This window comes from Cyprinodon tularosa, unplaced genomic scaffold, assembly GCF_016077235.1.
Source record: "Cyprinodon tularosa strain WSP-4 unplaced genomic scaffold, ASM1607723v1 ctg12, whole genome shotgun sequence".
In the NCBI taxonomy this organism is placed as follows: Eukaryota; Metazoa; Chordata; class Actinopteri; order Cyprinodontiformes; family Cyprinodontidae; genus Cyprinodon; species Cyprinodon tularosa.
In genome coordinates, this window is record NW_024038003.1 from 2742990 (window position 1) to 2763070 (window position 20081).

Below are 20081 nucleotides of genomic sequence, written 5' to 3' on the forward strand. Positions count from 1 at the left end.
TCCCCAAAAGGACCAGAAGGGCGGCAGAAGACTGTTAAAATGTTCTAATATGAGATATTTCTGAACTTATTTTTTCCCAGGGTTTCTGCAATTTTGCCCATACTTTCCTAGTGAACATGTTTTGTCATAGGTTTTGAAGTACAAGTGCAAAACTTTTCCATTCCATAAAAGCTGCATCTAATCATGTTTTTAATATAAAAATTGTTGACAAAAGGACAATTAGAATAGAAAAAGGCAAAATACATAAAATAAATGGTGATAGAGGATTAAAATAAGATGCATAAATGGGTGCATGGCAAAAATAATTTAAGTAATAGCTTGTTGGAAAAAAATGTATAGATAAAAGAAATTAATGACTAAAATACATGAATGTATAGTGGATAAATTATATAAAGATGCAATTTTAATAAGACAAAATTCTAAATGAACTCTTAAAGTAACTCTTGCTTACTGTTACCCCAGACTTGGAAAACATAAATCAACCAAAACTACAGTCCTTGAGATTTAGTGAACAGCTGCTTTAATCTAGCGTCTGAACTGCCTTCCTGGTTCATGGAGTTCTGAACAACTAAGTCTAACTAATAACCTAATTATTAGATTTAGAGGTGTCGAAAAAAGCTGCAGGACACCAGAGTTTAGGATTGGAGTTTGAGACTTTGACCTAAATTAAAAGGAATACTTTAGACTTTAAAACTGTACTGGAACCCTTTTACCTAAATGATCGCCTTAAGAAGTCAACTCCCACAGAGGGGAAAAAGCAGCATCAGCTTTTTGTGGAGGTTATTCCACCTGAATCTACAGAAAAAATTTGCACAGGGTCATTCAGTTCCGACACCAATTTAACTGTACACATACTGCTCTTTTTATACCCCATCCCACCCCTACTACACACATCTGCAAACCAGACTGGCCAACCTTCACATTCCTGCTCATAGACATCCTGGAATCCACTGCTTTTAAATGCAAATATGACCTGGGTTAGCATGGGGGGAAAAAAGGCCCATGGAGTTATTTTCTGTTAGACTGAATCACAAACACACAGAAAAGACCCCACAAAACACCACATTTATGTCATAAAACTATATTTATAAATAAAAAGACATTTTCCTTGATCAAAGAGTAGTGTGAAAAGCCTGGTAAGAAAAGTTTCACTATACATTGTGAGACCGAAAGTTCTCTGGTTAGCAGAAATATTTTAACATTGTAGTGTAAAAATGACTCTTAATGTTCAATGCTCCTGTTAAGCTTTAAAATGAACTTGGTAGTGACCAACTATGTATATTATAAGAAAAATGCAACATTACAGTAAAAAACAACTGCAATTCTACATACAAAAGCTCTCATTTCTTCTCTTTTATGCCAAGCAAGTATCATAAACATTAGAATCAAGGTTAGCATTTAGTGTTCTTTAGTTTTTTCTTGTTAGAGGTCAGAGTATGGACAAAAAGAACAGAGGAAAGGCTTCATTTTGTCATGCCATGGAGAGGACTGGGGGGGGTGGGTGGACTGAACAGATAAGGAAAGCAGAGCAGAGGTGGGAAGAGTAAAGAGCAGCATAAATGAACCCCATCCATGTGGTTTTAAGCTGAGTCATCCTTCCAGTTGAGCGTTTCCTCCAGAGCCATCTCACTCCAGCCTTGTCCTTAAACAAACTTCCACCCACCCTGAGAAAGACACTTTGGTTCCATCTTGAAAAAGGGGTTTTTCTTCACTGAAGAAAGTATGAACATTATTACTTGGGAGAGAAGCACAAGTGATAAGGACATCTTTTTTTTTATCAGCATGCAAAACTAGGTTGGTTTTATGCTTTTGAAAAAGTTATCAAGACCTTGAGTTACAGCTTTTGCAATCTTTCCTGCCTCCTTCAACCTGTCACAATGTCCTCCTCACATAAATGGTGATAAGAACATCCAACCTGCTACTTTATTCCCAACTTCAACACATGGTCACATTACGTCGACAAAGAACTCTCCAGCGTTGCCAACTGCCATACGCAGAGACTGGCGGGAAGCGGTCAGCTCAGGAGGCACAGATGGCAGCTCTCTGCCTTGTGGAGCACCAGGTGCAGCGGTAGACAAATGTGTGGGCTGGGGTGGCAGCCCGGGGGGACCGTAGACAAGGCCGGGCCCATAGGCAATTGAATGAGAGTTGGCACTGCGGTGGCTGACAGAGCTACGGATGCTGCGCTCACTAGGGGGAGCTATTGATCGCTCACTAGGGGCTCTGTTGCTCCTGACCTCAGATTCGCTGCCACTGCCACCAGATTTCCGGCCCTCGTTCTTGCTGCAGTTAGAGCCACTGCTTCCTGTTAAATGAATTACAAGAGACAATTAAAGACACTTTTTTTTTTTGTTTCATTGCCATAAAAAAATATATATATAAAAGGGCAAATAATAAAGTGAAACTCTTTGTACTGATATGTTAAAACATTCATACAGAAAAAAAATTTTTATTGCAATACAAAACAAAAAAACGTTAATTTTAGTGTATTTATTCCGTAGGGCGTAGTAAAAAAATTTCTGTTTAAAAAAGGTGTTTTTTTTTTTTTATCAATACTTGCTTTACACTCATCAGAACGCCAGACCCCTCTTTGTAATAAAATAAGGCAACCATTGGACTAAAACCTAAACATTTTTTTCTAAAGGTTGATAAGAGTTTTTAAGAATTTCAATAAGAAATTGTTTATTCTTCTATCATACGTGCTAAAAGGCATGGTTTATAGTGTACATCCCCCAAGTCCAGGGCAGCAAATAGTGGCATGTAGATTGCATCTCATTGTCTGACGACCATTAGACACTTCTTTTTGGCAGCATTAAGTTTTTCAAAAAACAAAACAAAAAAACCAGACCATTTCAGAAAACACATCTCAGCTGCAGATGGGTTATCCATTTGTTTTTCATTAGGATAATGATCCAAAACATACAACTGATTCAACATAGATGAACTCTCGATGATTTGAAGACCATTTGCCAAAAGAAATTATCTTTATTTTATGGATTCAAGTATTAGTAGCTTGGTATATTGTCAAACTGACAGCCTGAATGCATACAGTTGATATGTCAACTTCAGAAAGTCTTGAAGCACACTTCGCGTATTGTTCAAGTATTGTTTTTTGTCATGTCTTGCAAACAATCAACAAGCATGTTTTAAAATCAAGTAAAGCACAAGGAAAACAGAAAGGAATGAAAACAGCATAACTAAGAAGTGTCTCCGTGGGTCCAGCTGTTGTTAGTCATTGAATAACTCAGTTGTAAGCAGACATTTTCTAAAACCACAAAGGCTGTTTTTTTCTCACCCAGATCTTAAATACCTAAAATTCCAGACAACAAATATGGCCAGTTCTGAGTTTATCTGCCAAGCTCCCCCCCCCCCTTAAGAGCTTACTGACCTGAACTGTGTCCTGTAATGCCAATCACAACAGTTAATCAAACCTATTATGTTCAGTGTGTATACAAAATATGTTTGATTCAGGTATAGTAGACCAAGAACACAATCACCACACACAGTAGAGTAAAATTGGCCACTTTGTGTTAAACGCAGCATGATCTAGATGCCGAATAACAGCAAAGAGTTAATTTATCTTATAATAGGGCACACTATCCCTTCAGACATTAAAAGGAGTAGGAATCAGCCAAACAACCATGAAGAATTTATGGTGAACTAGTAACGTGTGTTTACCTACAGTTAAGGATGTACAACCGTCTCCACTGGCTCTTGAATTCCATATGTATTAACTGAACGGTGTGTTAAAAATCAATGGTATTAAAATGCTACCCTTAACATTTTCTTAAACATCGGTAAGACATTTCCAAAACGAGTGATACTAATAATGTAAGGCAGAGGTTGCAGGATTTCCAGATTCATTGTAATGTGATGCCTCAGGTGTATGGAGGGCCAAAATGAAATAAATAAATCAAAATAAACTATAAAATGTTACACAAAATAATTAGATATACAACTTTTTTATACATGAAAAAATATATAAAATGTGTGTCTCTATGGCTGCGATGGACTGGCGACCTGTCCAGGGTGTACCGCCGCCTCTTGCCCCTGTAGACAGCTGGAGCACCAGCACCACTCGCAACCCTGCCTGGGATAAGCATGACTGAAAGTAATATTTAAATCTGTCTACCTGATCTGGTTGAATTCTCTCTGTAAAATACCTTAAGATGACATGTGTTGTAAATTGGCCCTAGATTTTAAAAATAAATGTATTCAAAAATACATCTGATTATTTCAATCTATATTTAGAAACAGAGTGAAATAATTACATGCTGTTACCAATAGAGGTCACCAGTCTCTGGCACACTAATTTTTGGGGTCACATATTAGCATTGTTTGGGAAGCCCTGAAATACAGAATAGCCTTTTTAGCAAATGTATCAGAAATGCAATTTAAGCTTTTCTATAGATTCTCTTCAGTCCTGTTGGGAGATTAAATCGGTAAATTAGTCTTTGACATCAAAGTAAGCTCACTGCTGTTTTTAATGTTTATCTGTACACAAAATAACAGGTTGATCAATATGCTTAATGAAAATCTGCAGGGTTCCCACTCACCACTGTGCAGGCTTCCAGCACTGCCTGCTCCTGGTCCTCCATGGAAAGGCTGTGGCAGGTCATAAGGATGTGGAATAGGAAACTGATAAGGCAGAGGCATTGGCCATGGAGCAGCCCCTGGGTGAGGCAGAGGAGGAACTGTGTCCTGGTCTGAGGCCCCCCCACTAGAGCCATCGTGGTCATGCAGGGACAGATGGGCCATATCTGAGGAAAACAAGGGAATCATTTGATTTAAGCTGCCACAATCTCTCTATTTCCTTGCTTAAAATATTTAGCAAATGACAGATGATTCTGTAACTTTTATCGCTAGTCAACAAATGAAGAAAAACAGCTCTGAACACTTACTGCCACATAGGTCCCCGAAGACATAGTAACACTGCTCAGAAAATGTGATCTTATTAACAGTGTGCCTTATGTAGCCCGCTTTCAGCAGGTTGCTGGCATATTTACGTGCTTCCCGACGATCTGAGAATCCTTCTACATGATGGAAGAGCCAGTCCACCACATCAGACCCTGAGACAGAGAAGGCCAAACACATTTTTACAAGCCACACAGTCGTATGTCTCTTATTGATTAAATGGCATTATTCTTTCAATGGCCACGGCACCATAATGCTATGGAATATCACAGAAAATCACGGCCAAAAGAAAAAAGTATTTAGGCAATACCAATAATATTGGACTACAAATTGAGCAGAGAATCTAAATAAAGGATAGGCAAGAGTAAACATATAACATCTATTTCAGGAATATAAACATTCCTTCAGCCGTTCTGTCATGTTATGGTCATAAATTTCAGTGTATTTAATCAAATAGAACATGAGTGAGAAAGGTAAAGGATTCATGGTGTGCATCCGTATCCTTTCCTGGCTAAATACTTTGTAGAAACCCTTCAGTGGCAATTACATCCTTCTTTTCTTTTGGAAGATCTCACCAACACATACAGGCTGTATTTCCAACATAGCTTAACCATTTAATTGTACTTGTATGTTTAGGGTCAATGTCCTGCTGGAAGGTTAACCTCTGGTGCAGTTAATCTATTTACAGCTGAAATTGTTTTTTTTTTTAATCCATCTTTCAATCAAATCTGATCAACTTCATCTGTACAGCCATTTAATGAAGAGAAGTGTTACCAAGGCACAATGCTGCCACCAGCTATCATGAAGGGGATAGCAGATGACATAATCCATCCATCTAGAAAATGTTTTTTTTTTGTGTGTACTGAGCAGATCCTTCCTCGTGTTTGGCATGTGCTTTTCATGGTATGCCATTGCCTGCAAACATTACTTCTTTTTTGGTTTGTTTTTTTTCTTTGTAAAATTTCCACTGAAGTAAAATCTGCAGAGTTCACAACTGAATGTTATTCTGTGCAGAGATTTTCCCTGCCAAGCTGTGTATCTCTGTGGCTACTTCCCAGAGTTATCATGAGCCTCTTGAATAAATATTTGGCTGATGCTCTCAAAACCTTGCCCTGTAGGTTTAGGCTGATGGCTTTGTAGTTGGGTCACTCTTCCTATTTCCAAATGATTTATACAACTAATCTCATAAAGATGTTCAAGCATTAGACAATGGTTTATAACTTATGAATCAAGGAATCTGCAGTGTCTCTTATTCACACGGTGCTGCTTTTTTTTTTTTTTTTACTAATGTTCTCCAACAAACTTGTCTTTTCACTTCCCAATTATGCTCTAGTTGGTTTTGGTCTCTCAACCATCTCCCCTTCTCTGATAAACATACCAATAAAGGCGTTAGCGATTGTTATCTTCAGCCACATCCTGTCCCGCACCTCCAGTCCCGACTCTGGACAGGCCATAGCCTTAGCAACTGTTGCCATGTCGCTATGAATTGACAGATGAAAGTCATCAAATCCTGAGAGACATAAAAAGGACAAATCTTAGTTTACAAATAAATAAATAACAGAACCCAAGTAAACCCAACAAACTAAGCTACATTCGGTTTTATTTATTTTTTTTCCCAAAAACACTTGCTAAACTGCTGAGTTGTGTTACTGGGACAAATGCAAAAATGTTGTTTAGGAATTTGCCTTAAATAATGATTTCCTGCAGCCTGAAATGAAACAGGATCAATGTGCGCTTTTCATTGTGATTTTCAAACTAGATTCAGACTGGTAATTATTCCACACAAATAGCTCAGTAGCTCTAAAAATTGTATTCCTTAGAAAAGCAAACTATCTCATAAATCATTAGAACAGAGTCTCAGCACATTCCAAGATTGCATATTTTGAAGAGTAAAAAATTTAGGGCATGTAGCTTACTTAATCCACCCTTAGATATAAAGCCTTCTGTAATATCACAGATGATGCTAGCTAGCTATATGAAAGCTGCTTTGAAATACCTGGGGGGAAAATAATCCTTCCATAAATCGCTTTTAACAGCTCATCTTTATTCTACTAACTTCTCTGATGCTGCATTTGAAATAAAGCCAACATCCTACAGTATATAAAAATATATTAACGCTAACTTTATGCAGCTGTATGACACTTATGTTTCATTTTAGGGTGAAAACATACATAGATGCATATCAGATCACAAGCTGGTTGGAAACTGTGCATAAAGAGGAAACATATTTCTTCTAGAAATGAAGCCAGAACATCTCAGTTGTTTCCAGCGATTACAGGGGAGATTAAACTCGTTTGAGTTATAGCCCAGTTTGAGGGAGAGTTATTGAACAGATGGAAGCTGTGGGGCTAAAAACTGGAACGGAGAGCAGAGAGGAATGCAGTTTAAGGGAGAGGCAACATGTATATCAGATATGGGGATATTACAGCATTTTTAAAAGTTAGATGACCACAGGTTTTGGGAGAATAGTGTTAAGTATTTAAGATTTAACATCTGAACAAACCTGGAGCACCGCTCTTAGATTATAGCAGACTAGTGTATGTGGGGCCTAAATGAAAGCGACAACAGTTGTTTTGAATAAATATCCTGCAATAACAAGCCACAGCAGGCAGCTGTAGGGGGGGAGATGACTCACTTTCAGTCTCGGGAATGGAGCTGCTGATGGAGGAGCTGGTGGATGTGACTGTGCTCATGGAAGGGCTCATCCCATATGGAGGGTAAACCCCGGTCATGGCGGCTGTGTGGGACACCCATGCAGCTGGGTCGATGGGCCGGATGGGCTCGCCTGTGGAATGTAAGAAATGCCTTTGCTCAGTTTAAAGAAAAAAAAAACCCTAAGTGCTTTTTAATCTGTTTTATTTGGAGAAAAAAAGCTTATTTCCCCCCCCCCAAGACATTTAATGTTCAGAATAATGTAATGACTTTCTGGTTAAATTCATTAAAATAATATTAATATTTTAACCTCAAGGTCACCATCTTGTCCATTAGCACAACGTCTCCAACACTTTTCCTTGGTTTTAACAGCTCAGCTGCTATATATACCAAAAGTTGGCATCAAGTAAAAGACTCCCTATGCAAGCCAAGTGTGTCACCATGGCCAAATATTATATCTGATTTTAAATAGATAAGTGGATATGCACTTTGTCTAAAATATATCAATATTGCACGCATGAAAATCTTTGTATTTGAAACAACTGCATTTACTGAAACTGAGACGACAGCTGCAGTTCAATATATTTCTTCTCTTTAACCCTCTTACCGTTTCTACATATATTTCCCAACATATCTATAACAGAATAAAATAAAAAAAAACACTCACTCCTGGGAAGAGCAAAACAGCTCCGAGGGTTCGGGTCCCAGCACTTTGCAACAGTCAGAGTAATAGGGCTGTTTCGAAAACACAGATAATTACCACTAAATATAACCATAATAAAATGATCTCCAACTTTAATAGACTGCTTTTTTATGGGTATAATTATGGGGAGTGTATTTATGACTGCAACTGACCCCGGTTTGTGCACGATGTCCCTCAGCACCCGCACCGCATCGTCGTTACTCATATTCTCAAAGTTTATGTCATTCACCTACACAGAAAAAAAGAGCAGAGAATTAGATAGAGTCAGGCTGTCTGCAGCATGCTTACAGCAGTATGCGCTATAAAATTATTTCCACTTAACTCTTCCTCAGTTGCACTAACAAATCCCAAAGTGCAAAGCCATTACTTTCCCTAAGCTTGTTTAAAAAAAAATAAACTATATAATAATCTGGGAAAAACAATCCTGCTAATATTTCTAAAAGATATTAAAGTTACAACAGAAAAGAAACTATCAAATAACAATAGTTGCATTCTGATAAAAGACTCTTAAAAATGTTTTGAAGCTAGATGTAAATATATACTGTTACATGTATTCAACCCTCCTTACATTTCAAAACGAATGTCTGTACTTAAAAAAAACCTTCTGGAAATGTATTTCTCTTTTAGTCCCTTCTCACATATTCGCACCTGTAAGAGCATGTCTCCAGGCTCTATCCGTCCATCTGCAGCCACAGCTCCTCCCTTCATGATGGAGCCAATATAGATCCCTCCATCTCCCCTCTCATTACTCTGACCCACAATACTGATACCCAAGAAGTTGTACTTCTCTGTAAAGGAGATGAGAGAGAGAAATAAAAAATAAACATTAAAAAGTGAAGTGGACAAAAGGGAGGTTAATAGTGAAAATTAAGTTTAAAATAATTAAGTAACCAACCCATATTAAGAGTTACGGTGATAATGTTCAGAGACATGGTCGAATCGGTGATGCTGCTGAATGACGAAGACTGAAGAGGATGTTTGAGAAAATTAGGGATTAAGCAGTGGGAGGGGCAAACAAAGCTAAAAATAATGTTTAAAACTGGCTAGGAGCTTTTATCAGCACATCATCCTGTGCGCTACTGAAAGGAGTGTGTCGTCTTACCCTGTCCATATTGGACGCCTTTGGTTTCCTTCGGCGACGGCGGTGTCGTCTCATTAATCTAGACGAGCTCTGCTCAGTGGAACTACTGAACCTAAAAAGGAATTTCATTTTTAATTTTACATATTATGGAGCACACATACTAAATCTCCAGGATACATTATGTGTGTATATATATATATATATATATATATATATATATATGACGGCAACTAAAAACTATTATGCTAATCTTTTAATAATCGGAAAGGAAAAGGTTCCTTAAAAGGTTTTTTACAGAATTAAACAAGATGAAACTAAAACTTTTTCACTTGTGGTAGAGCATATTCACAGATGTAAATGTTTTTTTTTTTTATCTTAAATGCAAAATATTTATATAATTTTTTTTACAATTTCCATATAATTGCTGCTTTAAGTAGGTTGCTCTATCAGCTAAAAGCATGTTTTTCAATCTCTATAGTCCATTTAATGACTAATCAATTACTAAAATAGTTGACGGTTATTTTAATAATCGATTAATCTGATCAATTGTTTCAGCCCTAGTATATATTAACCTATTTCAAATGCATATATCATAAACAAACCATTCTGTGCACAACATTAATGTTTATATATCATTAGTGTTGGGTTTTCTGCCAAATGATGACATTGTTTACAAGGTAGTCAAGATAACATCTATTTTAGGAAATGCATTCTAGGGAACACACATCGAATCTGGTATTTACATAATACTGGCATTGCTAAATGCTAAAGTAAGATGCTAGGGTCAACTCTTCGTTCACATATGCAGCAATACATTCCCTCTGCTCCTGCGTTACATAATTAATGATTATTAAAACACCAACACTGGGAAAAACAATTTGTATGCTGTTCTTTTATCTATTTTTCTTATGGAACATTAAATGAAAATAATTGTAAAATAAAAAAAAATCAACGTTCCGATAATTGAATCTGTAGAAATAAGTCAACTGCCCCTTTTCTTTATGTTGACAAAGAGAAATGAGAGCATTTCCTAATATTACAGCTAAATGTGTGGTCAAAGTAGCCATAGCCAACATCCAACCTGCTGGTTGCATCATCATCTTCTGAATCGAAGCAGGACGTAGACTCGAGCTCGCTGCTCATGAAAGATGAGCAGCTGTCGTACTCGGCTGCTCCGCGTCCCATCGCTCGCGATGAATACCCATTCTGCCTTCCACCTGCAGCAGTACAGTATTTCAATCAAAACAGAGAGGTTACACTCCAAAAATAGAAACACAAATGAAACATCAAATTGTTTGTTTTTGTTTTTTATATCCATGTAGGTACCATATAATTCTATAACCCTGCCAGCAGTCATTATAAATTATAATAAAAGCTGTCCTCAATATACAAACTTAAGGTATAGTGGAGGATTTTTGAGAAAAAAAAAAATGCACATGCAAAACCCTGTACCAGATTCCAAGAGTGAACGCCTATTAAATGTGTTACAGAATGCACAATCCCATTTCTCCTCGTGCACGCTCTGTTTAAAACTTGCTGTTTGCATCGCTCATACAAGCTTACTTTCCAAAAGAAGATTTGCTATTTTTCCACTACAGGTGCTGGTCATAAAATTAGAATATCATGAAAAAGTAGATTGATTTCAGTAATTCCATTTAAAAAGTGAAACTTGTATATTATATTCATACATTACATACAAACTCATATATTTCAGATGTTTATTTTGTTTAATTTTGATGATTACAAATGACAACAAATGAAAATCTCAAATTCATCATATCAGAAAATTAGAATATTGTGAAAAGGTTCAAAATTGATGGCCCCTGGTGCCACACTCTAATCAGCTAATTAACTCAAACCACCTGCAAAAGCCTTTAAATGGTCTTTCAGTCTAGTTCTATAGGCTACACAATCATGGGGAAGACTGCTGACTTGACAGTTGTCCAAAAGACGACCATCGACACCTTGCACAAGGAGGGCAAGACACAAAAGGTCATCGCTAAAGAGGCTGGCTGTTCACAGAGCTCAGTGTCCAAGCACATTAATAGAGAGGCGAAGGGAAGGAAAAGATGTGGTCGAAAAAAGTGTACAAGCAAGAGAGATAACCGCACCCTGGAGAGGATTGTGAAACAAAACCCATTCAAAAATGTGGGGGAGATTCACAAAGAGTGGACTGCAGCTGGAGTGAGTGCTTCAAGAACCACCACACACAGACGTATGAAAGACATGGGTTTCTGCTGTCGCATTCCTTGTGTCAAGCCACTCTTGAACCACAGACAGCGTCAGAAGCGTCTTGCCTGGGCTAAGGAGAAACAGGACTGGACTGCTGGTGAGTGGTCCAAAGTCATGTTCTCTGATGAAAGTAAATTTTGCATTTCCTTTGGAAATCAAGGTCCCAGAGTCTGGAGGAAAAGAAGAGAGGCACTTCATCCACGTTGCTTGAAGTCCAGTGTAAAGTTTCCACAGTCAGTGATGGTTTGGGGTGCCATGTCATCTGCTGGTGTTGGTCCATTGTGTTTTCTGAGGTCCAGGGTCAACGCAGCCACATACCAGGAAGTGTAAGAGCACTTCATGCTTCCTGCAGCTGACCAACTTTTTGGAGATGCAGATTTCATTTTCCAACAGGACTTGGTACCTGCACACAGTGCCAAAGCTACCAGTACCTGGTTGAAGGACCATGGTATCCCTGTTCTTAATTGGCCAGCAAACTCTCCTGACCTTAACCCCATAGAAAATCTATGGGGTATTGTGAAGAAGAAGATGCAATACACCAGACCCAACAATTCAGAAGAGCTAAAAGCCACTATTAGAGCAACCTGGGCTATCATAACACCTGAGCAGTGCCACAGACTGATCGACTCCATGCCACGCCGCATTGCTGCAGTAATACAGGCCAAAGGAGGCCCAACTAAATACTGAGTGCTGTACATGCTCATACTTTTCATGTTCATACTTTTCAGTTGGCCAACATTTCTATAAATCCTTTGTTTTTATTGGTCTTCAGTAATATTCTAATTTTCTGATATGATGAATTTGAGATTTTCATTTGTTGTCATTTGTAATCATCAAAATTAAACAAAATAAACATCTGAAATATATGAGTTTGTATGTAATGTATGAATATAATATACAAGTTTCACTTTTTAAATGGAATTACTGAAATCAATCTACTTTTTCATGATATTCTAATTTTATGACCAGCACCTGTATGTCAGACTCACCACCGGTAAGTGAAAATGGAAAGGACCACATAGGACAGCCTTATGTAAACATATCACCAGAATGATTGAAAATTAGGAGGACCACTTGTTTTGGAAAAAGAACGTCCTCCACTATACCCTTAAGGCTTTATTTCTGTTCATTCATTTGCATCTTAGCAGAAAGACATTCCTTATAAAACCCCACAGCTTTAACCTGACTTTTTTAAGTGAATTGCTCTAATGTGTGCACTCTTTAGACAAAAAGGTAACTATGGCTACCCATGCATGCAAATGAATGAAGAAAAATGTAACAACGATGATCTATGAATCAAGTGCGACTTTCTGACCGTGGTCGTTTGAGTGTTTCCGTCTTGGCCTCTCCCTGTCTCTGTCTCTCCTTTGCGACACAATGGAGCCGGTTTCTGTGTCATTGTCCAAGCTGTCCCGCCCACTCGTTGCTTTCCCACTAAAGACAGAGAGAAAGCAAAGGAGAAACTTCAGAATTACTCCTGGTAATTATCAGACTGGACTTATTCAACAGCCATTAAAATAAAGGTATATAATTTATCTCTATGGCTGGAGCTCAAATCCAGTCTGTATGGAAGGAAGCAGTTCAGTACATGTAGCTGGACATTAAGTAGAAGTAAACTGTTCATTCATTTTGAAGCACTGTTTGTTTGGCAATCTTGCATGCAAAGCAAGTTCTTGAAATATATTCTAATGTTAAATGTTTTCTAAAAAGAATTCCTCACCAAAATAAAATTAATATGGAAAAAAATATGGGAAAACTGCATTATATGCGTAAACAAACTTGAGCACAAAAAGAGTGAATGTGTTTTCTTTAGAGATTAGGAAACTAAAGTCCCATTCATAGTTTTCTAAACCGATGCTTTCAACATGAACAAAAACCAACCAGAGGAAGCAGAACCATCTTTGAATATACTTACTAGTAGGAGGGTGGTCTGGAGTCTCCAATGCCCCCGGTTCTCTCCAGAGGTGGTGTCTGCTCTAAGCTGTCGGCCACCGAGCCTGCATCTGTCTGAGATCCATCTCCCGACACCAACTTAATGCAGAGAGAGGGAAAGCATCCAGCAATTGTGAGAAAAACATGGAGAGAAAAGGCTGTGAGGAACCAGTTTCACAACAAGCTAGTGTGTTAAAGCAGTGACCCACGGTTCTGTGCAATTGTTTAAACTCGTTTTGGAAAGTTTGTCACAGACAAAACAAGATGGCAGGGTCATATTTTCTTTCTTTCTTTTTTTTTTTTTATTAAAACCTGCCCTACCAAAAGCAAGCTACCACATGCACATGCCTCTTAAGGCAAAAAGTGACTGATCACAGTTCCTTAGAACACCTGTTTGTATTTGCCCTTTTTTGTTTTATACATTTTAATACATTTGCCTCTGACCTTATTTAATCAACAAGATTGAATCTCACAGGGTGGAGAGTTAATCTACAGAGGAATGCTGTTGTGAAAGTTGCTGCATAATATAGAAAAACTTTGATTCACTATTAAAAACAAAAATACATTGCAGGCCATGATATTTAAAGTGTCATGAACTCAAATTCTGTTAGCTAACAATATATTTTAACAGTTGAATGAGTGTTAATCCCTCCCACTACCACACAGTAGAGACCAAGATGCCATTGACCGCAGATATGCCAGGAGCCAGAAGATCTGTTGCACTATAAAAAACGTTATATACGTAAGAACACTGTATTGATGTATGGATAGATACGCAGATCAGGCTCTTAACAAGGAGGTTCTGAGTTCCCCATTTTCTTTGACCAACTGGTTCCAATCTGACAGACTAAAGTCTATGAAGAAATATGTGCTGCAGGTTATTTTATAGGTGCAAACCAGTCCTAAAGAACAAAATAAAACTAGCAGATTTCAGATTTCATTTTTTTCAGAATCTGTCAAAAGTTACTAGTCAGCCATTGTGTTTACTGCTACCAGCTAACTGGCTTTATTTGTATACCTTTTGTGGTTTCATTAACCCACCTGCACATGAAACTGAATTTGTTTAAACATAAAAAAAAAAAAAAATGTAAATCCCTTTATTGTCCCACAATGGGGAAATTCACTCTCTGCGTTTAACCCACCCCCTTTGGGAGCATTGGGCTGCCATTGTGTGGCGCCTGGGGAGCAGTGCGGGGTAAAGAGTTTTGCTCAGGATGTGGGGAGCAAACCGGGTACTTACAACCTTCTCAGAGCACAACCGCACCGCTCTAACCCCTAGGCCAACACTCCCTTAATTTACACTCAAACAATAAATACAGACTTATTAAAAGTGATATTGTACATAATGTGTTTTCTGTGTAATCCTGCTTTGGAAATTGATATTTCATTCTATGTATTTGTTGTCAGTATATATTATTAGGTGGAAAAAAACGTCATGTCGAAGAAATTTTCCACTGAGGACCAAGCAGAAAAAAATCTCTGTTGATAAACCAGATTATTCATTGACAATAAGCCATATTAACAACATATTTGACAAGCAGCAATAATGAAATCTGCTGCAGATCAGGCTACTGGACCCCAGAGGACAATCGATCAGATGACTGAAACAACAGATGAGAACTGCGGACAAACGGAGCTAGCAGAAAAAAAAAAAGCTATGCTCCATTTGTGAAAAATTTAATCATCTCTAAATAGATAAACGTGGTCATGCACATACGCACAGAGGATGTGACTTTTTAAATCCAGCTACACAATCTGTAAACACACTAAAGAAAAATACCACAACTGAAGAGCGCATTAAGCTCTGCACAATCTGTTATAAAAAGACAGCAATGGCTCTGTGTTGATGAAGCTTAAGATAAATAAAAGCTATAATTATAACCACATGGTGATGCATTAGAAAGAGGCATCAACCTCTTACATCCAGAATCAGAACAGTCTCCCTCTTTAACTTTACTCTCCCCTCCCTGTAAGATTCAATCTTCTTGTTAGATGAACTGAAGTGAGAGGCTTTGTCATCAGCCATTTTCCTGCTGTCCTGTGATTTCACTTGCTTTTAATTCAATTTGAGCAGACAACAAGGAAGGCTTTGAACCATCACCAAATATACTTTGTGTTTTTGTCACAGGAAAACTGCTAGAACAGACTGCACGGTAGACTGATACTAAAAGACAATACACGAGTTTGAATGAAATGTTTTAAAGCTACTGAGAAAAATATGTTTATCAAAGAGTAAATATCGGGAAGAAAGAGCATTTCCGCGTTCATCCAAGGATCATTATCTGATAATGATATTATTGCACAGATGCTTAAGGCCACTCCCTGGAGATGATGTATGGTCATGGTTAGTGAACAACAGATGGTAATTACTGCTACACTTCAATGGTGCCCAATACAACTCGAGTGCATTAAACAGACACGTAAAAAACAAACAAAGCAACTCCAGGGTTCATTTTAAGCTTACCCATGACACCACACGTCCATTGAAACAGGGCAGCTTAGCGTTGTCGTCAGATATCTCTTCCTTTACCACTCTGGAAAAAAACAAAAACAAAAAACACACGCTTTCATTCAGTACACCGTCACCAGTATAATATCACTGTGCAAGTTGTGCATCCATCTGCAAGAGCCGACAGAGGAAGCTTGTTCTCCTTTATTGTTCGTCCAAGTATGCTGCTAGAAAACAGAGGAGCCCAGAGCAAAATAATTCACAGTATTAACATGTTTTTACAGTTACAGATTTTAAAACTGCGAATAAAACATGCAATTGCAGTGGCTAAAAGCCCTTAATAAGAAAATCTCAGAAGCTTTTTCCGACAACTTTGATTTGTCCCACTTACATGTGCTACTGTGCACTGCTGGTCATCTGGCTGAAAGATGACAGGCAGGCTAAGTATTACCCTGGCTAACAAGAAATGTGAGATAGTAAACTAAAGGAAAGCTACTGTGAGTTATGAAACTCTTTAAACCAATATCCGGGAAACAATCAGCTCACATGAGTCTGACAACCTTAGCAATAGGGTGATGTGCTCCATCATCTGGGGGAGTTCAGGCTAATGACATTCTGAGGTGGTTTTGGATCAGAAGGCCTCCCCTGAAGCTTTTCCAGATGCATCACACTGGGAGAAAGCCCTGGCATGAAAAAACACAGCCCTTTGGCAGGGGTACACATATACCTCCTGACCTTGGGGTTTCCTAGTACTGTAGGAGCTGGAGAGTCTAACTTGATCTGAGGGATCTCTAGGTTCCTCTCCTAGACATGTTCCTCACATGAACCATTTTTAGATAAAGCTAAGACAATAGACAATGTTTAAAAAACTAAAGATTCGAACCTGCGCCTGGCATGCCTCTTTAGCAGCTCACGAATGGCTACTAGAGCAGACAGCCAGGCTAATTTACAACCTACACTTGTGTTATGCAAGCACAAAAGCAGAACGGAAAAACAGGGATATTTTTTTGGAATAGCCACAGCAAAACCAAAGGTTCTTTATGTTGGTGCTTAAGAACAAAGTGTTAGCAACAAAACGAAAACAAATATTATTATTTTACTGCTGTTATAATCACTGTTATAGCACTTTACTGAATTCCTGATTTAAAAAAAAGTAAATAAACTGTAATTAATCTTTGTTATTGTTTTAAAAAGAGCCCCCTTTTTTTCCTAAGGTATAAATCTGATGAACAGTGGATTTGATTTTCAACTTGATTAAAATTGCTCCAATTATATAAGATGTTTTATCTTATCACGGAACTATAATTGCTTTTAATGAACCATATTCTGTTTCTGTTTTAAATATGCTATTGTTCTGGTTTGCTCCTGATTTATATGATTTACATTGGATAAAAATAATATTATTGCAGTATTTTATTTTTCTTTGTAACTTATATAAATACTAGGTTGACCCCTTAAAAAACAGCACCATCAACATTGTCCCTCTCCTTCTGCAAAGTACTATCTTCTGACTTGCTTGAATTTTAAAGATATTTCATCTCATATATCCTGTCATAGCGATGCTGTATGTGATGCTGCAAGATGATTCAAAAGGAAAATATTATAAAGGCACATTAGAAAGCACAAAAACAAACGATAAATACACGATTTAAACTTCTGCAATATAAACAGCTTATGAGAACCTATATAACACCAGTTAGGCTTCATCATATGTCCAGTGATATTCCAGATATTTGCACTAAATGTTTATCTGAAAAAGGAACTCTTCTCCATTGTTTGTGGGAATGTCCTAAAGTCCAAAAGTTTTGGAAGGATTTTATTAGGCGTCTATCTAAATTGCTTAAAGTAAAAGTCCTATTAGAGGTTAAAATCTGTGTTCTAGGAATATATCCGATAGAATTTAAAGAATCGCAGAGGATAACTACATTGATAGACTACGGACTTCTTCAAGCCAGAAGATCTGTTGTACTATGCTGGAGGAGCATTGAAGCCCCCTCCATGGGACTCTGGAGAAAAGAAGTTGAGAGCTCACTCGGACTGGAAAAACTATCATACATTGGCAAAGGCAAACAACGGGACTTTGAGAATCTATGGGAGCCATATATGAGGATTGTAGGGACTGAAATTGGAGCTTATTGATGGGAGTTTTGAATGGATGTCTTGACTACAGTTTTTATTCATATATTGCCCCTTTTTTTGTCTTTTTAATGTCTCTGCCTTAATCTTAAGGGCTTTATATATTTTTGGAACTAGACAAATGCAGGTTTTAATGGTGAATATATGTGTGTATAAGTACATGTTAAAAGGTAAGTTTGCTGTATCAAAAAAGAGAAAATTTGATTAAAAAAAACATTGGAGAAAAAAATAAATAAATTCACATTGGAGTCAAAGACCATGTAGATACCTTGCCAAAATCTGCCGGATATATACACATGATAAAATATGCCTAATTACAGAAACCTTCATGCAAGCATAAAAGCATTATAAAATAGTTTAATAAGCAAGGTATTCTATAGGTATAGTTTACAAGTAGTGATCTTCTGGTTATATAATTACAAGGAATGAATATTTCCTACTTGCAAATCTTTTAAGTACTTGCCCCACCCTAGTGGGTGTTTATTCAGGGGCAACATTGGGAAATTGTCGCCAAGAAAATGTTTCATTAAGTCTACAAGTCTAAGAACTTGAACAGAGTCTTGCTGTGTTTTAACACAAAAGGACAGGCTCATAAAGCTGCCAGAGTGATGAAGAGGACATTCCTGTGTTCAACTCTGCATTCCTCTGGCTAATAGACAACAAGGGGCCTGCGGCTCTCAGCGACTCAAACTGGCCCCCTTCATTCTGACACTAGACCGTTAGCATAGGCTGGGACCTGAATCTGACAGTACTGAGATCTAATCAAGGAATCATCCATGGTGTCATTTATCCCCATTTCAATGTGAAGTATTGGAACTTTAGAAGTTAGCGTAGCATTTGTCTGATTGTGGGAAGTGTAACACCAAACTTGGTCATACAAATTCGAGACAAGCAATGTAAACAAACGAGGTCTGGACGCAGAGCAGAGCCGCTGTGAGTGTAGAAGCTAGCAGCTAACAAAGAAAGGACAGAGCACCCACAATCAATAGAAAGGGATAATGGTGAGATCACAGCTGGGGCAGGAGAACAGTTAACAGCAACATATTTTAGTAACTGAAGGAAAATGGGTCGTTATCATAACTCCACTATACACACAATGATAATAACCGGCAGTTACCCGAAGTCATCGTCCATAGATTTGAAGAAGAATTTGTAATTCGGTTTCTTCAGGACGTTTTTGAAGTCTGCTAGAGTGACTTTGTCTGCAGGCACGGGCAACTTTACAAGATATGGAGTCTCCTGCTCGTCGAGGTGGTAAATTATTTTGGTTTCCCCCATCTCGGACTGTTGCTGTGGCAGCAAGGCAGGCTGGGTGCATCAAGCCGAGGGCCTGGCAGGCTCCCTCTCGGGCCCCGGCTCCCCGTTGCGCTGTCGTCGGCGGCTGCGCCGCGGTTCTCCTGTATTTCAATAGTTCGTCAGTGCTCCTCTATTAGTTATAGTTCGTTTTTCCCCCTCGTTATATCCTGCAGCAGCTCAACAAAACGCTCGACAATATACTAAAAAATAAAGGGGGAAAACTTGCCCCTCCACAAAGCGTCCCAACTATGTCCAAAGACCGAAACACAGTTTACTCATGTTTTGAAAAATTAATACGTCGGGAGAAAATTTGAAATATATAAAAAATGGAAAAAAAATATGCCGAAATATAAAGATTCTTAGAACGGGTGGCTTTCCCCTCTTGGTTAATGCCAAGCTCAGTACTTTGTTGCACACGAAACAGTCGGGGGGGAAAAAGGGAAGAAAAAAAATGGCTTTCTCTGAGGAGCGCCATCTACAGGTAAGGAGGAGAGCTGCGGCTCGGAAGAACGACCGAAATATAACTCCAATGACAATACAATGCGATATCTGAGGCGGTCCACGGTCTTATCAGATAGGTTCAGACATTTAAAAAAAACTGAAACAAGTTTCCAAGCTATTTCAGCTTTTATTATAAATTATATCCAGTTCATATTGAACTAGAGCTGTTACTTTCTGCAGCCATC

General features: G+C 38.1%; 1 protein-coding gene across 1 annotated transcript; it reads right to left on the bottom strand.

Moving 5' to 3' along the window:
• Positions 1-1065: 1065 nt before the first annotated feature.
• On the bottom strand, positions 1066-19377 carry LOC119773983 (segment polarity protein dishevelled homolog DVL-3-like). Its single transcript, XM_038271236.1, has 15 exons — positions 19217-19377; positions 15979-16048; positions 13498-13613; positions 12898-13016; positions 10432-10567; positions 9372-9462; positions 9165-9234; positions 8918-9057; positions 8422-8498; positions 8234-8301; positions 7550-7699; positions 6293-6424; positions 4902-5069; positions 4557-4760; positions 1066-2305 (listed from the first exon to the last, which is right to left on the bottom strand). Exons 1-15 carry the CDS (start codon positions 19375-19377, stop codon positions 1947-1949), a joined length of 2061 nt encoding a protein of 686 aa, XP_038127164.1. The 3' UTR covers positions 1066-1946.
• Between the last annotated feature and the right edge of the window lie 704 nt (positions 19378-20081).

What these genes read in the sequence shown, in the direction of transcription:
- LOC119773983 (XM_038271236.1), bottom strand. Translation starts at nt 19,377, where the DNA reads ATGGGGGAAACCAAAATAATTTACCACCTCGACGAGCAGGAGACTCCA. An exon ending in TCCAGACCACCCTCCTACTA is followed by an intron (nt 13,017 to 13,497) that starts GTAAGTATATTC and finishes CTCTGTCTTTAG; the next exon opens with TGGGAAAGCAACGAGTGGGC. An exon ending in CTTCGGGGACCTATGTGGCA is followed by an intron (nt 4,761 to 4,901) that starts GTAAGTGTTCAG and finishes TGTTTTCCTCAG; the next exon opens with ATATGGCCCATCTGTCCCTG.